Genomic DNA, 23,038 nt, shown 5'->3' with positions numbered 1-23,038 from the left:
ATGGATCTCATCAAATTACCAACCATGTCCTCCCTCAGACTCATAGAATTACTTTTACTCATAGATTCAGCAAGGTTGACAATTTGTTCCCATTTATCTGGGACATTTTCCATTGATATCTGTTTTCCCTGCATCATGCCTAGTTAATGCCTGGGTTCATGTTCAAAATTGTTTTGGTATAGGTGATGTTGCATGGTCAACCCAGAACGTTAGCCCAAATAGTAGATCCTGTGAGAGGCCAGCCTTAAAATACTCACCATTGTGTGCCTCAGGAATTTGTAGGTCAGAGAGCTGCATTTAATACCAGTAGATGGATCCCCTTTGTGCAAACCTGTAGGACTTTTTTCTTGTATTCTTGGTATCAGGTGTGGTTATGTTTTACTCCCTGAATTAAATAAGAAAAACTTTCTGGACATTGTGAATTGTTTAACCTAATACATGCCTCTTTTATTCATGATTGTTAGAAAGCTCAGAATGGAATCTGTGACCTGAATATAAGTAGATAGGACTTTATAATGGTTTCTAACTATTTTGTATAGTTTATACTCTTGCTTTTTACTTTTTAAATTACTTAGATTCTTCAAATTTGTTGTCATCTATTAATTTATCCTATGAGCCATGCAAACTTTTTTTCTTAAACATTGGAAAACATTAACAATTTAATGAAATTTATGTTCTTCCAGACTTGAAAATGCTAAATGTGAAACATTTCCTACATAAGAAGTCAGAGTAAACATTTTTTTCATTGAATTACTTTAAAGGAGTGGAAGCAATGTTTCCATAACATCTCCTTTCCTGTAATACTACAAAAATATTTCATATTTAAATGGCATTTTTTGGTTGGGGGGGTACACAGGGGGAGTGGTGTCTTTGAACTTGGTTGAGATAAATTATATTATTCTATATCCCTATTTTACTTATGAGATACTGAGTGTCAGAAAGTTGAGGTAATTTGCTTTAGGCCCATAGTTGATGATAAAATATACATGCAAATCTTGGTCACTAAACTATAAATCAAAGGCTGTTAACACCTATGCATATCTGCCTTCTAAAAATTGTATCTTAATGGAGAGTTATTTTGTGAAAACCATTACCCACTTGGAGTACATTAAACTTTTACAATCAAAATGCTTTTTAATTTTTTTTTACTCTACACTAAACAGTCACTTCTTTTTTTCCCAAAGCCAATTATATAATCTTGTTGATCATAAATTCTGTAAGGTACCAGATTTTAATAATATTAAAATAAAATAGACTACTGGCTCCTGGAACATTAATTTTATCACAGAACTTTATTAAATACAGTATTTTTTTAAGTTTATTTATTTTTGAGAGAGAGAGAGAGAGACAGAATGTGAGTGGACAAGGGGCAGAGAGAGAGGGAGACACAGAATCCGAAGCAGGCTCCAGGTTCTGAGCTTCCTGCACAGAGCCTGATGCGGGGCTCCAACTCACTAACCGTGAGATCATGACCTGAGCCAAAGTCAGACACTTAACTGACTGAGCCACCCAGGCCCTCCTATAAAATATAGTATTTTAATAGTGTTAAAATAAACTCTATCCTTATCATGTTACAGCATGTTTGTGGGAGAAGTTTTATAACCTTGATATTTATTGACCTTTAGAGTTATTTTATTTGCTGTACTTTTATGGCATTTAGAAAAAAACTTCATGGTAAATAGGTTTTGTTTTTTGTTTTTTTTTAGTCTGCTTTTATTCATTTGCTATTTCAACGTAAAAGGAATATTGCAAATTCCCAGCCAGGTGAAATGAACACCACATGTTCATCTGCCAAAAAAGTTTAACCTAAGTCCTAACAAGGAAAATTGAGAAAGCTTTGTGTTTTTTATTGAAAATGTGAATTAGCTGCAGTGAAACTTCCTACCAGTCATTGGCTCCCTATTTAAAGAAACGCTCAAGACAATATACTTTCCAGCTCTGAAACCTGTATGGATATCAGGTGCTTTCACCAGCACATACCACCTAATGGTAAATGAGCAGATTATCTCTTCCTGTGTTTTCATCTGTGCCTACCTACTGACATTAAGTTACTATTTTAGTATTGTACTTTACTGTTCTAAAAGAAACTTGTCATATTTCATATCTGCCCCCCTCATTCTGAGCCCATTAATGCAACATAATCCTAATATGATGCCAAGAAACTGTAGAAATGGAGCTGGCTTTAAGATTCTCCAGATTGCAAGTTTTATACTACTGCAGTACCTTTGAAATAAGATGCTCCTGGACAAACAAGGTGATAATGGGTTTTCTAAATCAGTAGAGACTTAATTAAGGTTGAATATTCTTGAGTTTTTCTTTTTTTTTTTCCAGTGGCTACATCTTCATTTAAAAAATAATATATGCTCATGTAAAATGTTAAAGTCCTGTAGTGAAGAGTATGCCCTCTTCCCACCCTTATATCCATGGTGGCCAGGCCACAATTCTGTGCTTATTCGAGTGTATATAGGTACACAGCTTTTAAATGTTAAAACCAAACAGACTGTCCTTAAAATTCCCATTCAACATATTTTTGAGATTGCTCCGTATCAGAACATATGGCTCTGATTTCCCCCCCTCCACAGCTGTGTGATAAAATTCGTGGTGTCAAGCAGTAGATTCATGGCATAGAGCAGTAGATTCAAAGTGTGGTTCCCAAATCAGCAGCATCTAGATCAGTAGATTCAAAGTGTGGTTCCCAAATCAGCAGCATCGGCTTCACCTGAGAACTTATTTTTAATGCAGATTCTGGGGCCCTACCTCAGATTTAGTGGATCAGACACTGTTGCGTTGGACCCAGGGTCCATTGTTGCTTTAACGAGACCTCATATAATTCTCATGCTCACTAAGGTTTGTGAACAAGGGCTTCAGATTAACCATGTTCTTTATAATAGTTTCTGTTAAGGACAAGTTTAGGTTTTTTTCTAGACTTTTCCTTCTGTGAATACTGCTACAGTGCTACAGTGAGTATCTTTGTATATAGACCTTTGATGGAGATTGATAGAAATTTGTGAAATTGCTTTCTAAAGTTACACCAATTTACATTTCCAGCAATGTATGAGATTTTTCTTAGTATTTCTTAAGCAACTCTTCTTGAGATTTTCATATATATTCTTATAACTGGAACTTTAGAAGATTTTTTTTTACTGTATCTAAAAAAAGGTTATATGCTTAAAATACATTTCAAATAGCTAGAAAGCAGAATGTAAAACCTACCCTACCACAGTAATAGACATTTAAGAGTTACCATTCCCTGAAAGCCTACTATGTGTAAAGAATCAAGTCATTTAATTTTCATAAGCCTATAAGCAAAAGATTATTTTCATTTTTTGGGAAGAGGTGAGGTGGACAGACTCAGCATGATTCATTCTTTTGCTATTAAATGATTATATAACTACATATGATCATGACAAATTATTATAAAAATAAGAGATGTACTTTAACATGCTCTTTTGAGAAATAGGTAATTACACTGCCTTATGTGTCCAGAATTTTCAAACAATTATCTTGCTTAATAATAATGTTCTGAGAATATCTCTCTGAATGTTAGGGTCCTGGGTAAATATTTTTGGCATACTCTATAGTAGAGTATTCAGCTCTTCTCCTGAATATTTGGAAGAAGACCAGTTAATGCCAGATGGCTTTTGGTAAATGTCAGAATCGAAATGATTTCAGTCAACTCTGACTTACCATTTCATGAAGGATAAAGTATGTCAGATGTTTTTTGGCCTATCTGGTATACTATCCATTCACACAAAATTGCAAAATGTTTCACCCTCAAATCACTTTCTGGACTTACCAATTGTATATTTATTTGCTATGCATTTTATATTTAATAGATCCGAAGCCTCTCCACCACCCTGCCTCAGCAGAATCTTTAGGGCCAGGCCCTGGGAATAATTCACTTTAAACGTGTGCCCCTGCTGATTATTACAAACCAAACTGGAATTTATTATTCTCTCTATTAAAAATAATGGCTGGTTTTCTTTTTAATTGAGTAAAGATGACAAAGTAGATTATTATTCTAAAAGAGTATATAAATAATTCAGATTTAAACTCTTTACTACAATAGTATGATTTACATTAAGACTCAGAACTTCATGTAAAAATGATTAATTTAATTTCAATCTTCTTATTTTACTTTGTCTTTCTTGTGGCAGGATGTCAGTTGGCAATGAAATGGCCCCAGAGCAGGCCCAATAAGAACCACAAAAAATCTACATTAATTTTTATTATATAATACATAGATATTACTTTAAGATTTATACTCAATGGCTTCCGAAAGACTTGAGTTCGCATATGGAAGGAAATTAATATAAAATAGGACAAGCCCAGATAAAAATAGAGACCATTTAAAAGGATTGGAGGCACCTGGGAGATGTTAATCCTAACAGCTGGGAAGTATCCTGATAGCTGCAACCAAAATGAAACATGATGGTTTATAAATTTTTAATCTTGGATATAGAAAGCATTTATGATCATCAGAAGAGGCTAACTTTTTCCTAGAACCAAGCAGGGGTAAATGTGGGATGGATAGTGATGGCTATTGTGTAACACAGAAGACAAGGAATGTTTCACAAAACATATAGAAAAATAGTGAAATGTACCTTTCTGGTAGACCCTGAGGACCTTTTCATAGATATAGTCATGGAAGACATTTCTAGTGGGGCGGATACACTGTAGGAACACCTGATATTTACTGTTTGTGTTACCCCTGTATATGATATCTCACTGAATCTTCACAACTCCAGAACTGTACGTAGTGCTGTTCTTGTTTTATAGTTAAAGAACCTTAGTTGTTTGTTGGAAGGCTACGTAATTGGAGTTGGCTCAGGTTGGTGAGTGGTGTTTTGACTTCAGAGCATGTTATTACACTCCACACTTTACATACATGTCAGATTCATCCGAGAGATTCGCTTTCCGATACCGTATGCTAAATTTATAAATCATACATATTAGAAAATATGGATGAATAAAGGGCATTTACAATATCACAATCTCTTTCATTTTCTAGGCCAAGTCAAATGTCTTAATCCTTTAACTAATGCCATGAAATGAAACTACTCTCCAGTGGTTCTGTTGTTATTCTATGCTATTGATTAAAATAAGCCTGTCTACTTACGTCTTCCATGCCAATGTACACAGCATAAAATATGTGTTCAGAATAGATACAAACAACAAGGAAGAAGGAAGCTGCCCTCTTACTTTGACCTAGGCACAGGGCTTAACCACTTCCCTGTGAATGCGAATCATGGAATTCCTGAAGGTAGAATGAGTAAGTTCTCTGTCCATAGAAGATCCACGAATCATATTGACTATGTGTGTAAGTAATTGGTCAAAAACTCTGGTGTTCTGCCCCATGTAGCATAGAAGACAGAGCTGTAACCTGGAAAATCTTAAAGCAGATGTTCTCAGCTGAGTGCCCCATCCATAAAGTGACATTAGGCAGTGGGCTACAATGGATCATCCCATTTTAAGCTGGGCTGCACCCTGATGGGTATGTCAGAGTGAGTTATGACTCAAGTAGCTGGGGGAGGGGGTGGAAGACCTTTAGAGATTGTTTTTATCTCTTCATTATAAAATGGGTTGTGTTTTTCAAATCGAGCAATTTAACTTGGGGTCGAGAAGATTCTTGTTCCAACTGTCAGTATCTTGGAGCAGTGAAACTCTTTATGAACTCTCCAACTAAGGGATAATAACCTGTGCACACTAGATCATTCATCCTAAGAGAGAAAACAGATGGTAAATCTTGAACTTGAAAACAGGACAGTAGTAGGAGTATTACTCCGGGCTTCCTCATACCCTGCTCTTTGTCACACGGTCCTTCATTTACCCTACTGAAGTCTGTCGTCTGTAGTACCAAGTTGTTATACAGATGGCATGGACTTCTAAAAGTCTGATGAATATGTGTCCCTGAAATAACTTTAAATGGAACAAATGAAGCAAAATGTCTTTGGGACCTTCAAGCAACTTGGTATTACATTCACATATAATAAGGCCTAGTGTGGAATATTTGTATAGAAGAAATTAGAGTGAAGTTTACTGATGTGTCCTACAATGCAAGTCTGTCTGTCTAAAAGTCAAAACCCTACCATCTGACCCTGATCTCTGGAAGTATATATATGAGTATTTTGGCTTCCTGAAGCAAAGTACTCTAAGGGAGCACCATCTAATAAAAATATAATGTGAGTCACATATTTAATTTCAAGTTTTCCAGTAGCCATTTTGAGAAAAGCAAAAAGAAATAGGCGAAATTAATTTAAATAATACATTTTGTTTAATATAATATATCCTAAATTTGATGTCAATATGTATTCAGTATAAAAAAATTGAAGGAGATACTTTTAATTGTTTATATTGTCTTTGATATCTAGTTACAGCGCATTTCAATCCAGACTAGTCACATTGCAAGGGCTCAGTAGCCACATGTGACTGGTGATGCTGTATTGAAGTCTACAACTCTAGGTCTTACAGTATCATTTAGTATAGAGCCCGTCTTTCTCTCTCTCTCTCTCTCTGTTTCTGTCTCTTTTTATACACGTATATGTTTATATTATAAGTACACATGTATATATATTCATATAAGTATTTCTATATACATACATATTTTTACACACACACACACACACACACACACACGCAACAATGCTTACAGAATCCTTTTCACCACAGTAAGATATTCCCCTGCCAATCTAAATAAGCCCTAACGGCCTCATCTGCAAATTTGACTAAAACTTGTCCAGGTAAGTATTGCTTTCATTTTACAGATGCACAAACTGGGTCACAGAGGGAATAAGCAGCCAGCCCAGCGTGACAGAGCTGTGAAGGTCTGACTGACAGTTCTTCTGACACTAACACCAATGCACTAGGAGTTAGATGTCTGACTCCTACAGGTCAGACTAGGGGTAGGTATGTTTGGTAGCAGTTGACAGTGGGAAAGTGAAAGTAATTCAGGGTCGGCATTTATTTGCCCTTGCCCCAGGCAGCCGCACTGTGAGTTGGTGTGGCTTGGGGTAAACAGCAGGGCCACGAAGACTTGGCATTTAAGCAGAACTTCATTGTATGGTTGTGACAGTTGAGCAGTGCACGTATCCTCCGGGCCCTAGTCACATCCTTGTCCATGTGAAGGATGCCCTCCTGAGTTACACAGGGCACACCTGTGCCACTCTGGGCTGCAGCCCTGGCTTTAGGTTCATCGGTGCCCCAAACTCATAGGTAGAGGCAAATTATGAAATCATCCCATCTGGTTTTTCAAACACAAACAAAGAATGTTTGCTGACTCCATCGCAGAAGCTCTGGCTGATGGAGCACATCTTTCTCTACCAGCATCACTGCGACATCCCTCACTGTTGTCACCCTGGCTCTGGCAGTACTCATTAAGAAGCTGCCTAAAATAAATTGCCTTTCGAATTAATGCTTTAGCAGTGCTACTTTTGCTTACTGTCATAGTTAAATACATATCTTATTATAGCATTTCTCTTTAATTTCATCGATTCTAGTAGAAGGCATTTATAAAACAAGAGGAGTTTTTAATGTTTCCATATGTTATTGTCAAAAGACCGTGATGTTCTAGAAAGTGCTGCACTACAAACATCAGTTAACCTTCTAACTAAAATATATCATGGGTGCATTAAACATTATGAATGCATTTAGTAGCATCAAGCATACCAAAGGGCAATATTCATCATAGAGTAATAACGCAGTAGCCATCTAGACACTGCATACTTTATGGAAGCTATTCTGCTTGCTGGCTTCAGGAAAGATAGCTGTATTTAATTCCTGCTAGTATATAGTTGTGTGTGTGTGTGTGTGTGTGTTTGTTTAAACCATCTCTCTAGCAGCACGTGTGGCATCATGAGTAAGATATTTTGGTGGCACGTAAAAATATTCAGGATCATTTATGTTCATCATTGCCTAATTTTAGCCATTTGTAGATTTTAATGAATTTTTTATGGTTGATAATGTCCTTTAATTGAGCAGTAAAGGAGTGGGCCATATTCAGCTAGTTCCTGACAGGTTTATAATTGAGAAAATTTAAATTTTGGCTAAAAGTGCCTCAATTAAAATGGTTTCCTTAGAAGTATATCAAAACTTAGTTGAAGTGGTAATTTAAGAAAAAAAAATTCAAGTGAAGCTTAGTTTTAAAGTGCCGTTTGGGTGAGGAGTGCAGGACACCAAGAAAAAAGAAGATTTGCTGAAAACCAGAAAGGCAGCAGTGTTGGACAGAAGAAGAGTCTAAAGAATTATGTCATAATCTTGAAGCTTGTGATGAAACAGGGTCCACTGTCTGGTAGGTGACAAATTCTGGGATACGACATGGGAATCCTGGCTTTCAGTGCGATACCTGCCGCTCAGCATTCTGAAACATGCAGAAGTAGTGAGAAATGCTCGTCCATTCTTGAATGTTCCTTCTGCCCTACACATAACCTTTGGACCGTATTCATGATATTGCCCACCACCTATTCTGGGTTAAAGTCCTAACCCAGAAACAGAGCAGTCCCTTTTTTGGAAATAGGGTCATTGTAGATGCCAGTGGATAAGATGAGTCATTCTGGAACAGAGTGAGTCCCTAATCTAATGTGACTGGAGTTTCTGGAAAGAAGATATCCATGTAAAAACAGATGCACAAGAAGAATGCGTGTGACTTTGGAGGCAGAGACTGGGGCGATGGTATCTACCAGCCATGGAGTGCCACAGGTTGCTTGCCAGCCACTAGACCTGGAGGGAGACGAGGACGGGTTCCCCTACAGGGATCATGGGGAACACTACAAACACTTTGATTTTAGACTTTCCAGCCTCCAGAATTGTAAGACAATAAGTCTCAGTTGTTTTAAGACCCCTAATTTGTGGTTTTTGTTACAGCAGCCCTAGGAAACGGATACAGCACCTACTACATGCCAGGACTTTCCCAGGAGTCCCCTGCCCTCATGAAACTGTCATAGTATGTCCGGTGGGGAACAGTACCTAAGCTGGGCTAGAGGGGTTAATGGTTGTTAGCCAGGTGGAAGGAGCAGGAGAAGGAAGTCCTGAGAGGCAGGACAAAGCCTTGCTGTAGGCAACCTAGAGAAAAGAATTCCATCTGACTAAATTGGAGGAGGGCCATGGGCAATGGTGAGGTGCTGCAGAAAAGCGAGAGTTCACATCCCACTGGACCACGTAAGTCGTGCAAAAGAGCTTGGGGTTTCCTCTAGCACTTCTTTTCTTCCTTATCAATGTTGCTACACATTATCAATTGCATAACTTTATCTCTTGGAAGTATTCCTAAAATCTCTTTCTTCCTCTCTATTCTATTTCCGCAATCTGAATTCAGATCTATTTCCCATCTATTTTACTACAAAAGCTGCCAATCTTATTATGTAATGATTAAGGAAAACACTGAGTAGAACAGAAATATAGAGACCTCATTGTTTAAAAACTCAAGCTTATGGAATATATACCCATAGGGCAATATTTTCTAAGAGAATGGTAACCTAATTGATAGCGTCAGCTAAACGCAAAAGAGAATTTATTATGGAGAGAAACATATATAGGATTGATGGAGTGCATTTCTCCTCCTAGCTTCATGATTTCTGGCACTTTTAATAAACAAACAGGTCCAAAGTACAATATATCACTCATTTAATAAGTTGGCACATTTATTCTAACAATAACTATATTTACATTTGTCCCATTTTCACTTTATTTTACCATGTGCATCAGCACATTTGCCCTAATTGCTTTCTAATTTGTGTATATTTTTGTGCTTTAAAAATTTAAACCAGAAACCTTTTTCAAGGGCTCCTTAAGTACGAAAGGGTGGGGAGTCTACTAGACTAATGGATCCATGTGTCACCTAGTATCATGTGTAATGCATTTCTGAAGTACAAAATTGCATTCGTGTTCTTTGCTTATTCTGAATCTTGGATGTAACTTACAAAGAAAACAAGTAGTATGAGTGTGTGTTTGCTTAGCCAGAGAAACAGGCAAATGCATATTCAGAGATACACTGATAGTGGTGTTTCCATGGCAACAAGCAGGTTATCATAATATTTATATCCATCTATTATGCTTCGGTTTATTTTAGGGTATAGTGTTAAAATGACAAAATAATACATGCCTTAATTTTCTTAAATAGCTATAATAGGTTGTTTTTTTCTGGGTTAAAATTTTAAAGGCCTCATAAATTTAATAAATCATTATTAAAAATGTAACTTTTTAGTATTCCCCATTATTGTAAGTTACTGCCTTTTTTATTTGTAAAAGTTTTGATTTTGAGGTACATGACACAATAAGTCTGACCCAGTGTTAAATTTAGGGGAAAATACACACATTTCTTTCTTATTTTTTTTCCTTTTTTAATTTTATTTTAGGGGGAAATATACACATTTCTTCAAACTTCACAGTTACATTTTGTGGGAGGATTTTTTTCCTAGCTACTTGCGTTGTAGGCTTTAAAGTTAATAATTCAAGAGATCTGCTGCGAAACAACAGAAATGAACTGTGCGAGGTAGTGCTCTAAGATACTATCAGGCCCCACTGTTGTTTTCTGTAGGTTGATACAGAGATATGCAAGGGTGAGATCTCTTATTGAAACCATAGAATAACATCTCTTTATATACTTAATACATGCAAAACACCATTCTATGTGCCTAGGATAGAAAAATGTAGCAGAAGAAAGTCTATAGTCTTGTGAAGGCCACTTTCTAGGCAGGATGGGTGGGGAGGTGGGTACTAAATAAACAGTGACTACACCCTACATACAACAGTGAATAATAATTTTGAAGAAACCTAAAGCTACATAACATTGCAGAGAGTGATACCTCAAGGGAGCATTTACATATAAATATGGTGCTGTCCTTTACATTTTGAAAGCCCTGTTTCATTGATCAGTGCCTTTGATCCCTACATCAGACTCCCAAGGGATTCCTGGACGGATGGGCCTCTTATTTGTTGAGAAAGAGGGAACCAAGACACCCTGTGGTCAAGGAACCAGCTGGCATTTTCCAGGGGAACACATCTTTTCCCTCACAGCCTTGTAGGCACTTAATAAGATTTGTGGGATAATTGAGTGAATGATTGAAAGAATGGACATACCTTAAGTATGACTTTCAAACTGAGCAAATATTATTCATTTCACTTTCCTAAGGTAGACTTTCTAAAGACTGACAAAGAGTCAGAAGCTTCAAATTTAATTTGGATGTGACGTTCCGCCTTTTTTTTCTTGTATTAGAAATCAGAGGATGTGCCATCAGCCTAGTTCTGACACTTAATTAGCAGTGTGACTTTGGGCAAAATCTAACCTCTCACAGCCTTGATTTGCTCATGTAAAAATTGGGAATAATGATATATATTGCCTATCTCACTTTTTTTTTTGAGCATCATTTGAGATAAAATACATGAATCTCTAGAGGTTCATGCACATCTAAAGTCATTTTGGTCCTTTAAAAAGTAATCTCCATTTAAATTGAATTGGGTAAATATTTTTCTCAGGCAATCCATAAGTAACCTTTGATGTCTCTTTCTCTTAACGAGAATTTTCAGTATGCGGTGGTCATATAATTAAAGAAAAAATAAACCTAATTAGCTTCTTTCTATGTAGCAAGGGTACTCCCCTCACCTGTGAGCCTTGCTGTTAGTGTAGAAATGGTGCTGAGTGAATCATTAAAAAATTAACATTTGTAAATAAGTGTAAGGTTTCCATATTTGATTTTTTTTTCCTATAGTGTTAGGAGAGTTACTGCATTGTGCCAGTTTGTTTTTACTTTTATTAATCCTATGATGAATAAAGTATAGAATGTAACATCATATATTCATTGCTAAAATCACAGGTATCTTTTTTTTTTAATTTTTTAATGTTTATTTATTTTTGAGAGAGAGAACGAGTGGGAGAGGGGCAGAGAGAGACACATACACAAGGAACTCAAACCAGGCTCCAGGCTCTAGGCTGTGAGCTGTCAGGCCAGAGCTCAACACAGGGCTCGAACTCACAAACCACGAGATCATGAGCTGACCTGAAGTCAGACACTTAACTGACTGAGCCGCCCAAGCACCCCTGAAATCAGGTGTATCTTAAAGACAAGTGTTCTGTGACGCTTATAAACAGTCTCAGTGTCTGTTCTCCTCAGATGGCCACGGATACCAAAGATCAGGGGCTTTTGAGACTCATTTCATGTGTTGAATTTAACAAATATTACTTAGCAACTACCCCATTAATTGCGAGTGGCAAACAATAGAAATTATGATGTTCCTGGGGAGAGGGTCATACCTATGAAAAGCAAAAGACTAAATATAGATAAAAGGGAGTAATTGTGGAAGGCTTCAAAGGAGAAGGAAAAATTCTGGCTGGGCTCGCATGGTGTAGGTTTGGCTAGATGAGGACAGGGACAAGTCGGGTTTGAGCTGGCCTGGGCAGTGAAACAGCCTGCTAATACTTGCTGGATAAGTGTTTAAAATTACCGTCTTGATGACACAAGTGACATGATGTGCCTCAGGTCAAACAGATAGTGTCAGAGAAGGGATTTGTACCTGGGTTTGTCGAACTCCAGAAGATAGAAACCCAAGTTGACCGCAAGCTAAAACTCGGAGGAAGCAGATGGTCAGGGTAGAGCGTGGAGGGATGTTTCAAAAAGTCAAGTATGAGGGTCCCTGGAAGATATGTTTTGTTTTCCAGGTGGGGTTATGCGTGAATGTTTAAGACCATAGAGGAGGCATGAGAGAGACTGAAATAGGGAGAGGTATAAAACCAAAGACTGAGAAGGAATAGGAAGAGTTTGCACTTCTATAGTCTTTTTCATTTTTCACAGGACTTTCACATCTGTGATGCTAGAGATCCTTTAAGAAAAAAAAAAACCTGTGAAGTTCAAAGGGCAGATGTTGTCCTCACTTTTTTGGATGGAAATCTGAAAGGCACAGAGCAATGAAGTGATACTCCTTCAGTCACGCGGATCTTGATTGTGACAGAGCAAAGACATGTTTCTCGTGTTCCTATTCCTGCATTCTTTCCCTAAGCTTCCGTGACAAAAAGTTCAGAAGTCTACAGCACAGGCACAGAAGCTTTGATTAGTTGGGAGACTTGCTATGGAGATTCCAAGAAAGGTGACTTAATGAAAAGACAGTTTAAGTCATTTTAAACTACTATCGATGACCCACACAATGCCAAGAAATATGCTACTGTCCAGGGATAGTAAAGGTAAAAATGATAGTGCTCTAACCTTACTTAGCACAGCCCCCCAAATAGGACAGGATGAGCAAATGCAAAAGTATGGGAAGTTCAGAGACAAAATGGTTGGAGATATTTTCAGGAGTTTCAAGAAAGGGTTATGTGGCTCAAGCTAGGTTTGAAGATGAATAAAAGTGTGCTATACCCATGAAGAAGTGGGAACACCAGTTGCTTGACTAACTAGACCAGCATTTTGTGTTCAGGAAAAACTTAGTAGTTTGTTGTTATTTCTGGGTATGTGGCTGAAAGTTGGGGGTTCCAGAGCCTTGGGGTGATAGGAGACAGAGGGAAGGTGCACTGGGAGACACCCGTGTGGATGGTCTTAGAGAGGATGTTGAGGTCTCACCCTTGACGCCAAAATTCCCAAGCTGTATTTAAAAAACAAAACTAAACAGTTCCTGAAGACATTAAGATCTTACTAAGTGCCTCCCTATATCCCTATATCCTGAGTAGGCTTAGAAAATACTGAATACTTAGGTCTGCTTGGAAACTAACAATGCACACCTGTTTTAAAACCTCTTAAAAGGCCAGGCTCTAAATAAGAAAATCTGTTTTCAGTAGACATTTTTGGGACCCAATATGACATCCTCTTTGCCCACCTTAATTCATTTGCAGGAGGGTCGACACTCCCTTGTCGACCTAATGCATCGAGCTAATGCATGCTCAGATGAGTATGGGGGAATTCTTGCCCCCTGGGGTGGGGTGGGGGAACCCTCCATTGTTGAAGTTGGGAGCCTGTGTATAAATGCCCCAGACTCCCATCTTGCAAAATGGCAGTTCCGCAAGGCGTTCCATCAGCTTACTGGAAGCTTTTATGCAATCAAGCCCTCCTGGACTCCAGTAGCCCCTTCTCATTGTCTTCCCTCCCTCCCTCCTACCTCCTGAGACTGTCTCCCACACACACTAGATCACCTGAGGCCCTGCTTTTGCAGAAACAAAACAAAGACACTACGACCTTTGTTGAACAAGCCATTGTTTTTACATAAGGGAACATTTTTATTTTCCTAAGACACAAATGTTGCCATGGTAGAATTTTCCCGTAGAGACTTCATAGTTGATTAAATGTTTTGAGAACCGGACTGATATATTAAATAAGAAAGGCAACAAAATATAAGAGGAGACACTTTGAATTTGGGAGTTGGGATATAGAGCAGGAAGTAATGGTTATGTTGTGGACTTGCTGACACTGAAGATGGTAAGAGAGTCATTTGGCTGTGTCTTAATATTCTGATTTGGGCGATCTTCCAGAGGCTTCTGCATGTGTCGGAAAAAAGGAAGAAAACTCATGGTCATGCACTGAAACACAGGGTTTTGTTTGTTTGTGTTTGTTTTTGTTTTTGTTTTTTTCTTTTCAGAGTGGAGTATGCTTTAATGAGATTTTTCAACTAAATGAAGTTCTACCCTTGATAGTAGAAGCTGAATCATTGCATGAGATTCTTCTTTATTTATAACACCTGGTACCACAGAGATGACGATGAAAACCTTAACCGAACTGCAATTTTGATTTTTATTGCCTTTCCAGATGTTTTCATTGAGTTTTGTTTTTGTTTTTGTTTTTGTTTTTGTAGCTTTTGTATATGAGTGAGCAGCTTTCTTTTACTGAAAGCTATCTGATTCTTTCAAAGACAGTCTCATCATTTACACTGTTTAGGCAGTGATTTAATTTGGTAACTACCAACCACTAAGCATTTCAACATTAAACATTAAACGTTAAATTCATTTAAAACATTATGCACGGTACTATTACTCTGCCTATCTGTGTTCCTTTGACAATGTATTTATCACTACTGGGTAATATTTTGTGTTTTAATTGAAAAGGTAACACTTTACCTCATAGCATCAAATACAATTGAGTTACACAACTAGTAAAGTTCACTTGCAGCTTTCAATGATAATGATTTTAATAGTTCTCACGCTCTAAGTGCAAATGATCCTAAGGTGTTTGGAGGCAGAGGTCTAAATTTTTAAGTGTTAAGGCTATTTACTCAGCTGGCCAAAATTTCCGACATACTGCCACTTGTATGCTTCATTTTAATCCTCTTAGGAAGAAAATGGTTTGTTTTATTTCTCAGTCTTTTATTGGCATCTTTTTTTTTTTTTTGGTATTTATGGCATACCCAATTGCACATATGTGTACCTAATTCAACATATGGCCTTTTCCAGCCTTTCCCGTAAAATGTTCTACACAGAATTCTTTGGTCAGATATGTTTAGGATGCTCAATTCCCATCTGACATTAGTAGACCTCATGAGTGTGTATTTTATATTAAGGTCTCTGACTTATTCTGTATAAAGAAACTCATTTAATTTGGCTTAACCCTGCATTTCCCTTACTGACTTTGGTAGGAAACAAAGCCATTGTTTGACTCATTTTAAGTCACGCAGAGGTACACTTGTGCACAGTAGCCCTGCGGTTATACTCAGTGACATTTCACATTCTGCTTGCTAGGTGATTACCTGAATTAATCTACATGGAGAAAGCAACACCCGCAATATACAGCAAGTGGAATCAGATTCCAAACTGAGCCCAAGATTGTCAGAAAATCAGAGTCACCCCAGTCTTTTCTGTGTATGTATCACTGGTTTCTTGTGGTCTTGTCTTCCTCTCCACAGCTTGGGGAGATCAGCCTAAAAGTAAAGTCCTTGAGGGGCACCTGGGTGGCTCAGTCAGTTAAGCGGCCGACTTCGGCTCAAGTCATGATCTTATAGTTCGTGGAGTGCCCTCCATCGGGCTCTGTGCTGACAGCCCAGAGCCTGGAGCCTGCTTCAGATTGTGTGTCTCCTCTCTGAGCCGCTCCCTTGCTTGTGCTCACTCGCTCTCTCTCTCTCTCTCTCTCTCTCTCTCTCTCAAACGGTAAAAACATTTTAAAAAGTAAAGTCCTTGAGAAGTCCATGGAAAATCTGCTCAATCTAGAATATTAACAGACAGGCATCAAGGTAGTTATTTTATACTCCAGGAATGATCCAGGTGAATGGATGGGAAAGCATTCTGAATAAGGTGTGTACTTCTTTCCTGGCTCTACACATCTCCCTTTGATGCCAGCCTTGGAGATACTGGCCCCATGGTGTGCTTAGAGCTTTGGAATATCTGACTGGGGGGGTGTGTGGAGGAAGAGTAAAAATAAAATAAAATGAAATATGGAGAGCTGGATTTTTTTCTTTGTTTTTCTTTGTTTCTCACTCATATTTCCCCAATGTTACATGTACTCATCTGTGTGTGTGTGTGTGTGTGTGTGTGTGTGTGTGTGTGTAGTTCTATACAGTTTTATCACTTGTGTAGTTTGTGTATCTGACTACAGTCAGTATCCCTGACAATGCTTTTATAACCATACCCATCTCCCTGCTCCCACCTTCCCAAACACTGGCCACCACTGATCTGCTCTCTACTTCCAGTTTTTTATTTTAATTAAAAACTAATATCTAAAGGGAATCATACAGCAGGTAACCTTTCAGGATTATTTGGGATTTTTTTTCACTCAGTATAATTCTGGAGATCCACGCAAGTTGTAAGGTGTATCAGTAGTTCACTGCTTTTTTTTTTTTAATTTTTTTTTTCAACGTTTATTTATTTTTGGGACAGAGAGAGACAGAGCATGAATGGGGGAGGGGCAGAGAGAGAGGGAGACACAGAATCGGAAACAGGCTCCAGGCTCCGAGCCATCAGCCCAGAGCCCGACGCGGGGCTCGAACTCCCGGACCGCGAGATCGTGACCTGACTGAAGTCGGATGCTTAACCGACTGCGCCACCCAGGCGCCCCAGTAGTTCACTGCTTTTTATTGCTGCATGGTAGTCCATGATATGTATCTACCAGTGTGAGTTTAACCATTGACCCATTGCAGGACATCTGGGTTATTTCCAGTTCAGGGCTATTGCCTATAAAGCTATATGAACTTTTGTGTACAGATTTTTGTGTGAAGGTATGTCTTCATTTTCTTGGGATAAATGGATGATATGGTATTTGTGTGTTTAGTTTTATACGAAACTGCCAAACTGTTTTCCAGAAAGGCTGTAACCTTTTGCATTCCCACCAGCAAAGTACAAGTGATCCAGTTTCTCCACATCCTAAACCTTCAGGGTTTAGTGTTGTCACTGTTTATTAGTTTTAGCCACTCGGATATGTGTGCTGTGCTGTCTTATTGAGGTTTTACTTTATATTTCTCCTGAACATCTTTTCACATTCTTATTAGCCATCTGTGTATTCTCTTCAAGGAAGTGTCTGTTCAGGTTGTTTGCCCATTTTCTAACTGAATACTTTAGGTTTTTATTACTGAGTTTTGTGAGGACTTATTTATTCTTGGTACTGTTCACTTCCTGGTCAAGTGGTTTGCAAACATTCTTCCCATTCTGTAGTTGATTTTTCATTTTCTTTACATGGGCTTTCCTAAGGCAAAAGTTTTTAATTTTGATAAAATCCAATTTATCAGTCTTCCCTTAATGATCCAGGTACTTGTTAGGTCTTTTGTTGTCAAAAACTCTTTGCTTAGTTGTAGGTCACAAAGATGTTCTCCCTATGTATTTCTCCAAGTTTATATATATATATATATATATATATATATATATATATATACACACACACACATATATATATCATAAACTTAAATGTAATATATATATGTAATATATATATAATATGTAATATATATACACATATATGTGTATATATATGTGTATATATGTGTATATACGTATATATGTATACATATATATATACATATACACACATATATATACATATATATACATATATGTGTGTATATATGTATGTGTGTATGTGTGTATATATATATGTATGCATATATAACATGTAATATATATAATATGTTATATATAATATATATATTATATATATAAATGTAATATATATAAATTATATATATAAATGTAATATATATATTACATTTAAGTTTATGATTCATTTTGAGTTAATTTTTATATATGAGTGAAGGTTAGGTCTTTTTTTCTTTTTTTTTTCTTTTTTCTTTTTTTTTGCATATAGTTGTCTAGCTGCTTTGTCACCATGTAATTGGAAGGCTCTCCTTCCATTTAATTGCATCTGCCACTGTTAAAAATCAGTTGAGCATATTTATATGAGTCTATTTCTAGCCTGTTCTGTTCCATTGACCTGTGTACCTATTTCTCTGCCAGTACCACAGTGTCTTGATCATTGTAGCTATAAAATAAACCTTAGTATTAAGTAGAGTGATTCTTCCCACTTTATTCTTCTCAGTGAAGACGGTGTTCGCTATTCTCAGGCCTGTGCTTTTACATGTAAAATTTTTAAAAGCTTGCCAGTACCTTCAAAAAGTAAGAGAACAAATGTTTTAAATGTTCTGGAATTTTAATACTAATTGCATATCATTTGCAGAGTTCATACTATGTTGAGACTTCCAGTCCTTGAACACAGTATGTATGACTCTCCATTTGGTTACATTTGTTTTCTCTCAGTATCTTGTCTTTTTCAGTGTATAGATCCTTCACATGTTTTATTATCTGTATGCCTAAGGATCTAATTTTTTTTGAATGATTGTGAGTAGTTTTGTGTTTTTAATTTTGGTTTTTGCATGCTCAGTGTTTGTATGTAGAAATTGCATCCTTTGACCTATTTAACTCACTGATTTATACTGAGAGGTTTTGTTTTGTTTTTGTTTTGACAGATTACTTCTGATTTTAATTTAGACATGTCATCTGCAAACAGGGGTGGTTTATTTCTTCATTTCCAAACTGTATACTTTTTAATTTCTTTTCCTTTCAATATTGCAGTGGTTAGAATATTAGTGGTAAGAATGGACATCCTTGTCATATTCCTGATGTTAGGGAGAAAGCATTCTGTCCTGAACCATCAAATATGATGTTAACTGTACTTCTTTTAGATGCTCTTCTATCATGTTAGTTTGTTTTTAAAGTCCAGCTAATTAGAGACTCCAAAATAATTTCAGAGTCTGCAAGAATTGGAAAGGAGACAAAAATAAAATTCTTAGATGTTTTTTAATCTACTATTTCTACTAACAAATTCTGGGTTTAGTTTTTGTTTATTTTGACTCCTAAGCAGAGTTGTCCTAATACAATTCTTGCCAAGAATGGACTACAGGCATCCTTGAGTTTGGGTTACACATGTAACCATCCAATAGGTATTTCAGTAATCTAAAACTTTGCAGACATTTATGCTTCCTTTATCTCTGTAGTCCTTAGTGTTACCCCCAAAAGGTGGGAATCTGGCTGTATTTTGAAGGAGGTGGTCTTTTGCATCAGTGGTTTTCCTTTGTTGATTCCTCTGTCTGAACAGAATGTCCCCCTCAACACCCCCACCCTCTGCACCCTATCCTGGATTTGACTGGCTGATTGCTACTCTTTCAAGGCATCTTTTCCGTCTCTCGGTTGAAGGTTTGTTCCTCTGTGTACTTACCACCAGAAGAGCAAGGTTCTTGCTGTTGGTCTCAAGGCTCTTACCACACAGGGCTCTCTTTGAAAGGAAGCCCCAGTGATTGGTATTTCAGAACCTAGCATGCAGCAGGCTGAAGTCTTAAGTGAATACTTGTTCAGTTAGTGACAGCTTCACTTTTTATCCCTACTGCTAAATGGATGTTTAACAGATTCTTTATCCCATGGGCATTTTCATATGCTCCAAAAAATGTGAGATATGTTTTAAGATACTTAATCTGGGTTGAACTTAGTACATCTTAATAGGAAGCCACAAAGTTATATTTTGTGTGCACAAACTTTAGCCAGTAAGGTTGTTAAAACTGCAGATCTCCTTCTAACTTGACTAGTTTTAAGCAATTTCCCAGGTATCTGCATTTGTAATAAGAATCGTAGGTGATAATAATGCAGGTGGTCCTGGACCACACTTTGAGTAACATAAAGTAAGAATTCAGAGGATTGTGTTTTAAAGAAAACAAAACTTCATTGTAGTCACAGTTTGCTAGCAACAAAGCCCTGGAAAACATGTTAAAGCCAGTACAGGCATTTTTCTTTGCTGTCCCTGATGTATGTGCTCCACAAACTGGCTACAGATATCAAAAAAAGTAATGTTCTTTGTCCACGTGTAGCATAGAGACTGTTTCAATGCAAGGGTCTAGAGCAATGGGCTCATCTGTTGCACAGTATCAGTGCTTTAGGCAAAAGGGATTTTTACCTTTTGGGGAAAAAAGACGTTATTAGTTTCCATAGAACTGGTTTATCCTTTTGTGCATATTCCAGCTAAAACCAGGGGTGAATCACTTCCATGGTGTGAATTTATGTAACAGAATAAAACAATAATTGGGTAAGAAATAAGAAATGATGATACATACTTGGTTGCCAGAAAATCATTATTGGATATTATTTTTCCATATATAGGCTACATTCTGATATGAAGTACTCCCCTGTTTAGTCACTGGGAAATATTTGGATGGTACAATTTTGCAGTTCCAACTCAGGTATATTTCAGGAGGCTTCATGTTTTGATTATGTTGCATTTTACTTACACATTGAAGATAATATAATGCTCTGTTGTCATATCATTTTTGTAGGGTAACTTCTGGTTAAAATAAGTCCAGATGTAAAATTTTTTCTTTTATGGGCGTACATAGTGAGTTTTGCTGAATAGCTTTATTCCATGCCTATAACCTATCCCATGCCTATTAAACCTAGTAGTTTAATACTATTTTTCAGAAACATTAAAATGAAGCAAATAGACCCTCTTATTTCCTTCCGATGGGCTGATTTTAAGTGCTTAGAATATTCATAACTGCCTACAGTTTGTAGTTTTTATCCATTTGAAGATAATTATTTTACTTTTTACATTTTTCAAGACAAAGTTGAAATTTTCCAGGTCGTGTTCTGAAATACACATATTGCCTCACCACTTAAGCAATTTATATGAACACTTATGAGCTAGGAAATGAGTGTATTCTTTCACAAATTGACGGTGCAATTGTTCTGATACAGAAAGTGACACCATTGAGTATATTAAAAGTGGAATTCACGGTTTTTGGGTTCAAAGAAACAGTAGATTTTTTTCATGCTTTTTATTTCCCCAAAAGGCTTAAGTTTTGTTCAAAATGAGCCAATGAAATTTTCTCCATTCTGTAATTTATGCTGGAGAATAAGAATCAGAATTTGTTTTCCTGGATTGTTACTGGAAGAAATTAAACAATTTTTAAACATAATCACTGGTGGTCATAATAGTATTTTCCTCGATTCCTCTATTAAAAATTCGGGGGGGAAAGTCTTTGGGCAGTTATAAAAATTATTTGCATTTTTTTCACAACTACAAATAAAAAGGAGTAGGTGGATTTAATATACTGTTATCCTTTGAATTCAACCTGCATGGTAATTTCAGGTGATGCATATCCTGTATAGAACCCTTCAAGACTTAGAACAAATAGACTTGTATCCAGAACCTGATTATTTTCAATTCTTTTTGTAAATAACAGCAATAATTGTAGGTAGGATAAAATTTCTTTAGGCTACTGATAATAAAGTATTTGGGGAGAGAAATTCATGAGTAGCTGGCTTTCATTATAAGGTAAAGCTAAACGTCTTCATGATTTGATGAATCACTGTGGCATATGTGGATATTGGTTCGTGTATATTTTTGGTTCAAGATATTTCATTTCTGTCTTTGAGTCATATTTTCTAATTACTTAATTCTAATACCTGATTTGTCCTTTGGGGTAGCTTAGGCCATCTGACACTGTTAAAACACCACAGGATTAGTGAGTTTATATTTTTATTGTATTGCTGGATTTCAAAGAAGCATTAATAAATCAAAACCCTCAATATTCCTTTTCAAAGAAAATGTTCTCCTCTTGAGATTCCTGACAAAGGGTTTTATCGTGCAAGAGAAAGGTTTGGCTCTGTGTTAACATTTTAATTTGTATTGTTCTTTCTGAAATTCCTTTCTGTTTTGTTTTCACAATAGATCTTGAAAATTTTAAAACCAAAATGAGAAGTACAGTGTCTGTGCGTGAAGGCCAGGGAGTCGTCCTGCTCTGTGGCCCGCCGCCACACTCCGGAGGTGAGAAGTGGTCTGTTTGTGTTTTTTTTATATTCATTGACTAAGTTTCAGTGCAAGACCAACAGCATATGTACTGTTATTGCTTCCCTAAATTACCCTGAGAAAATTGATAGCCCAAGTATTGGATTCTGTCAGCTGAGTTGGAATATAAGAAACTATACAAAAGATAGTCCATCCCGAGAAGTTTATAAACATAATTTATTTCAACAAGGAGTGCTGTAAAGGGAAGTGAGATCAAGTTTGTTTCAATTACCTAATGGTGCTGAACAGTGCTTCTACACCATATCATTTGTTATTTCGTTCTAGAACATGACCTACATTAGAGTCTTTATGGTTTCCCCCTTCTCTCTCTCCCTACCTCTCTCTCTCCCCCTCTTCCTGTGTCTCTCTCTCTGTGTCTCATACATACACTTCAACATGATTAATATATGACATTGGGCCTCTGTATCATGTGATATATGTGTGTATGTATATATATATATATATCAAAATAATATGTGTATGCGTATTCACGTCATTTTCGTTGGGGCGTTGGAGTTGCACGTTTTATGCTACATTGCTATAAATTGAAATACTGCTAAAAACTCAGAGTGAAAATGAACTTCAGTACATTTGAAAATAATTTAATAAGCATTGCTCCCTAGCAAGAGCCTGGAGTGTTGGTTTTATTTTGCTCTTGTGCTCACTATTGCAAACTTGGTCACTTACAGGAATAGAGAGGGCATTATTAATGTATAAATCACTGTTCTTGAAGACACAAACAATTCTGTTCTTGAGAGGATGGGAATTACTGAGAGCTAAACAGGTTAGAGAGAATCTTTCTGGCCAAAGGCGAAACTGAGAAG

The 23,038-nt window shown here is 36.9% G+C and overlaps 1 protein-coding gene across 1 annotated transcript in view; it reads left to right on the top strand.

The window, feature by feature from the left end:
• The window catches only part of CNTN3 (contactin 3), a 247,416-nt gene that overhangs the window by 72,790 nt on the left and 151,588 nt on the right, over nt 1-23,038 (top strand). Inside the window, exon 4 of the mRNA XM_043587946.1 lies at nt 22,098-22,193. Coding sequence (XP_043443881.1) covers nt 22,098-22,193 — 96 coding nt within the window. The remainder of the gene's footprint in view (nt 1-22,097; nt 22,194-23,038) is intronic.

Source organism: Prionailurus bengalensis, chromosome A2 (assembly GCF_016509475.1).
Source record: "Prionailurus bengalensis isolate Pbe53 chromosome A2, Fcat_Pben_1.1_paternal_pri, whole genome shotgun sequence".
Lineage (NCBI taxonomy): Eukaryota > Metazoa > Chordata > Mammalia > Carnivora > Felidae > Prionailurus > Prionailurus bengalensis.
This window is presented reverse-complemented; position numbering and strand designations above follow the sequence as displayed.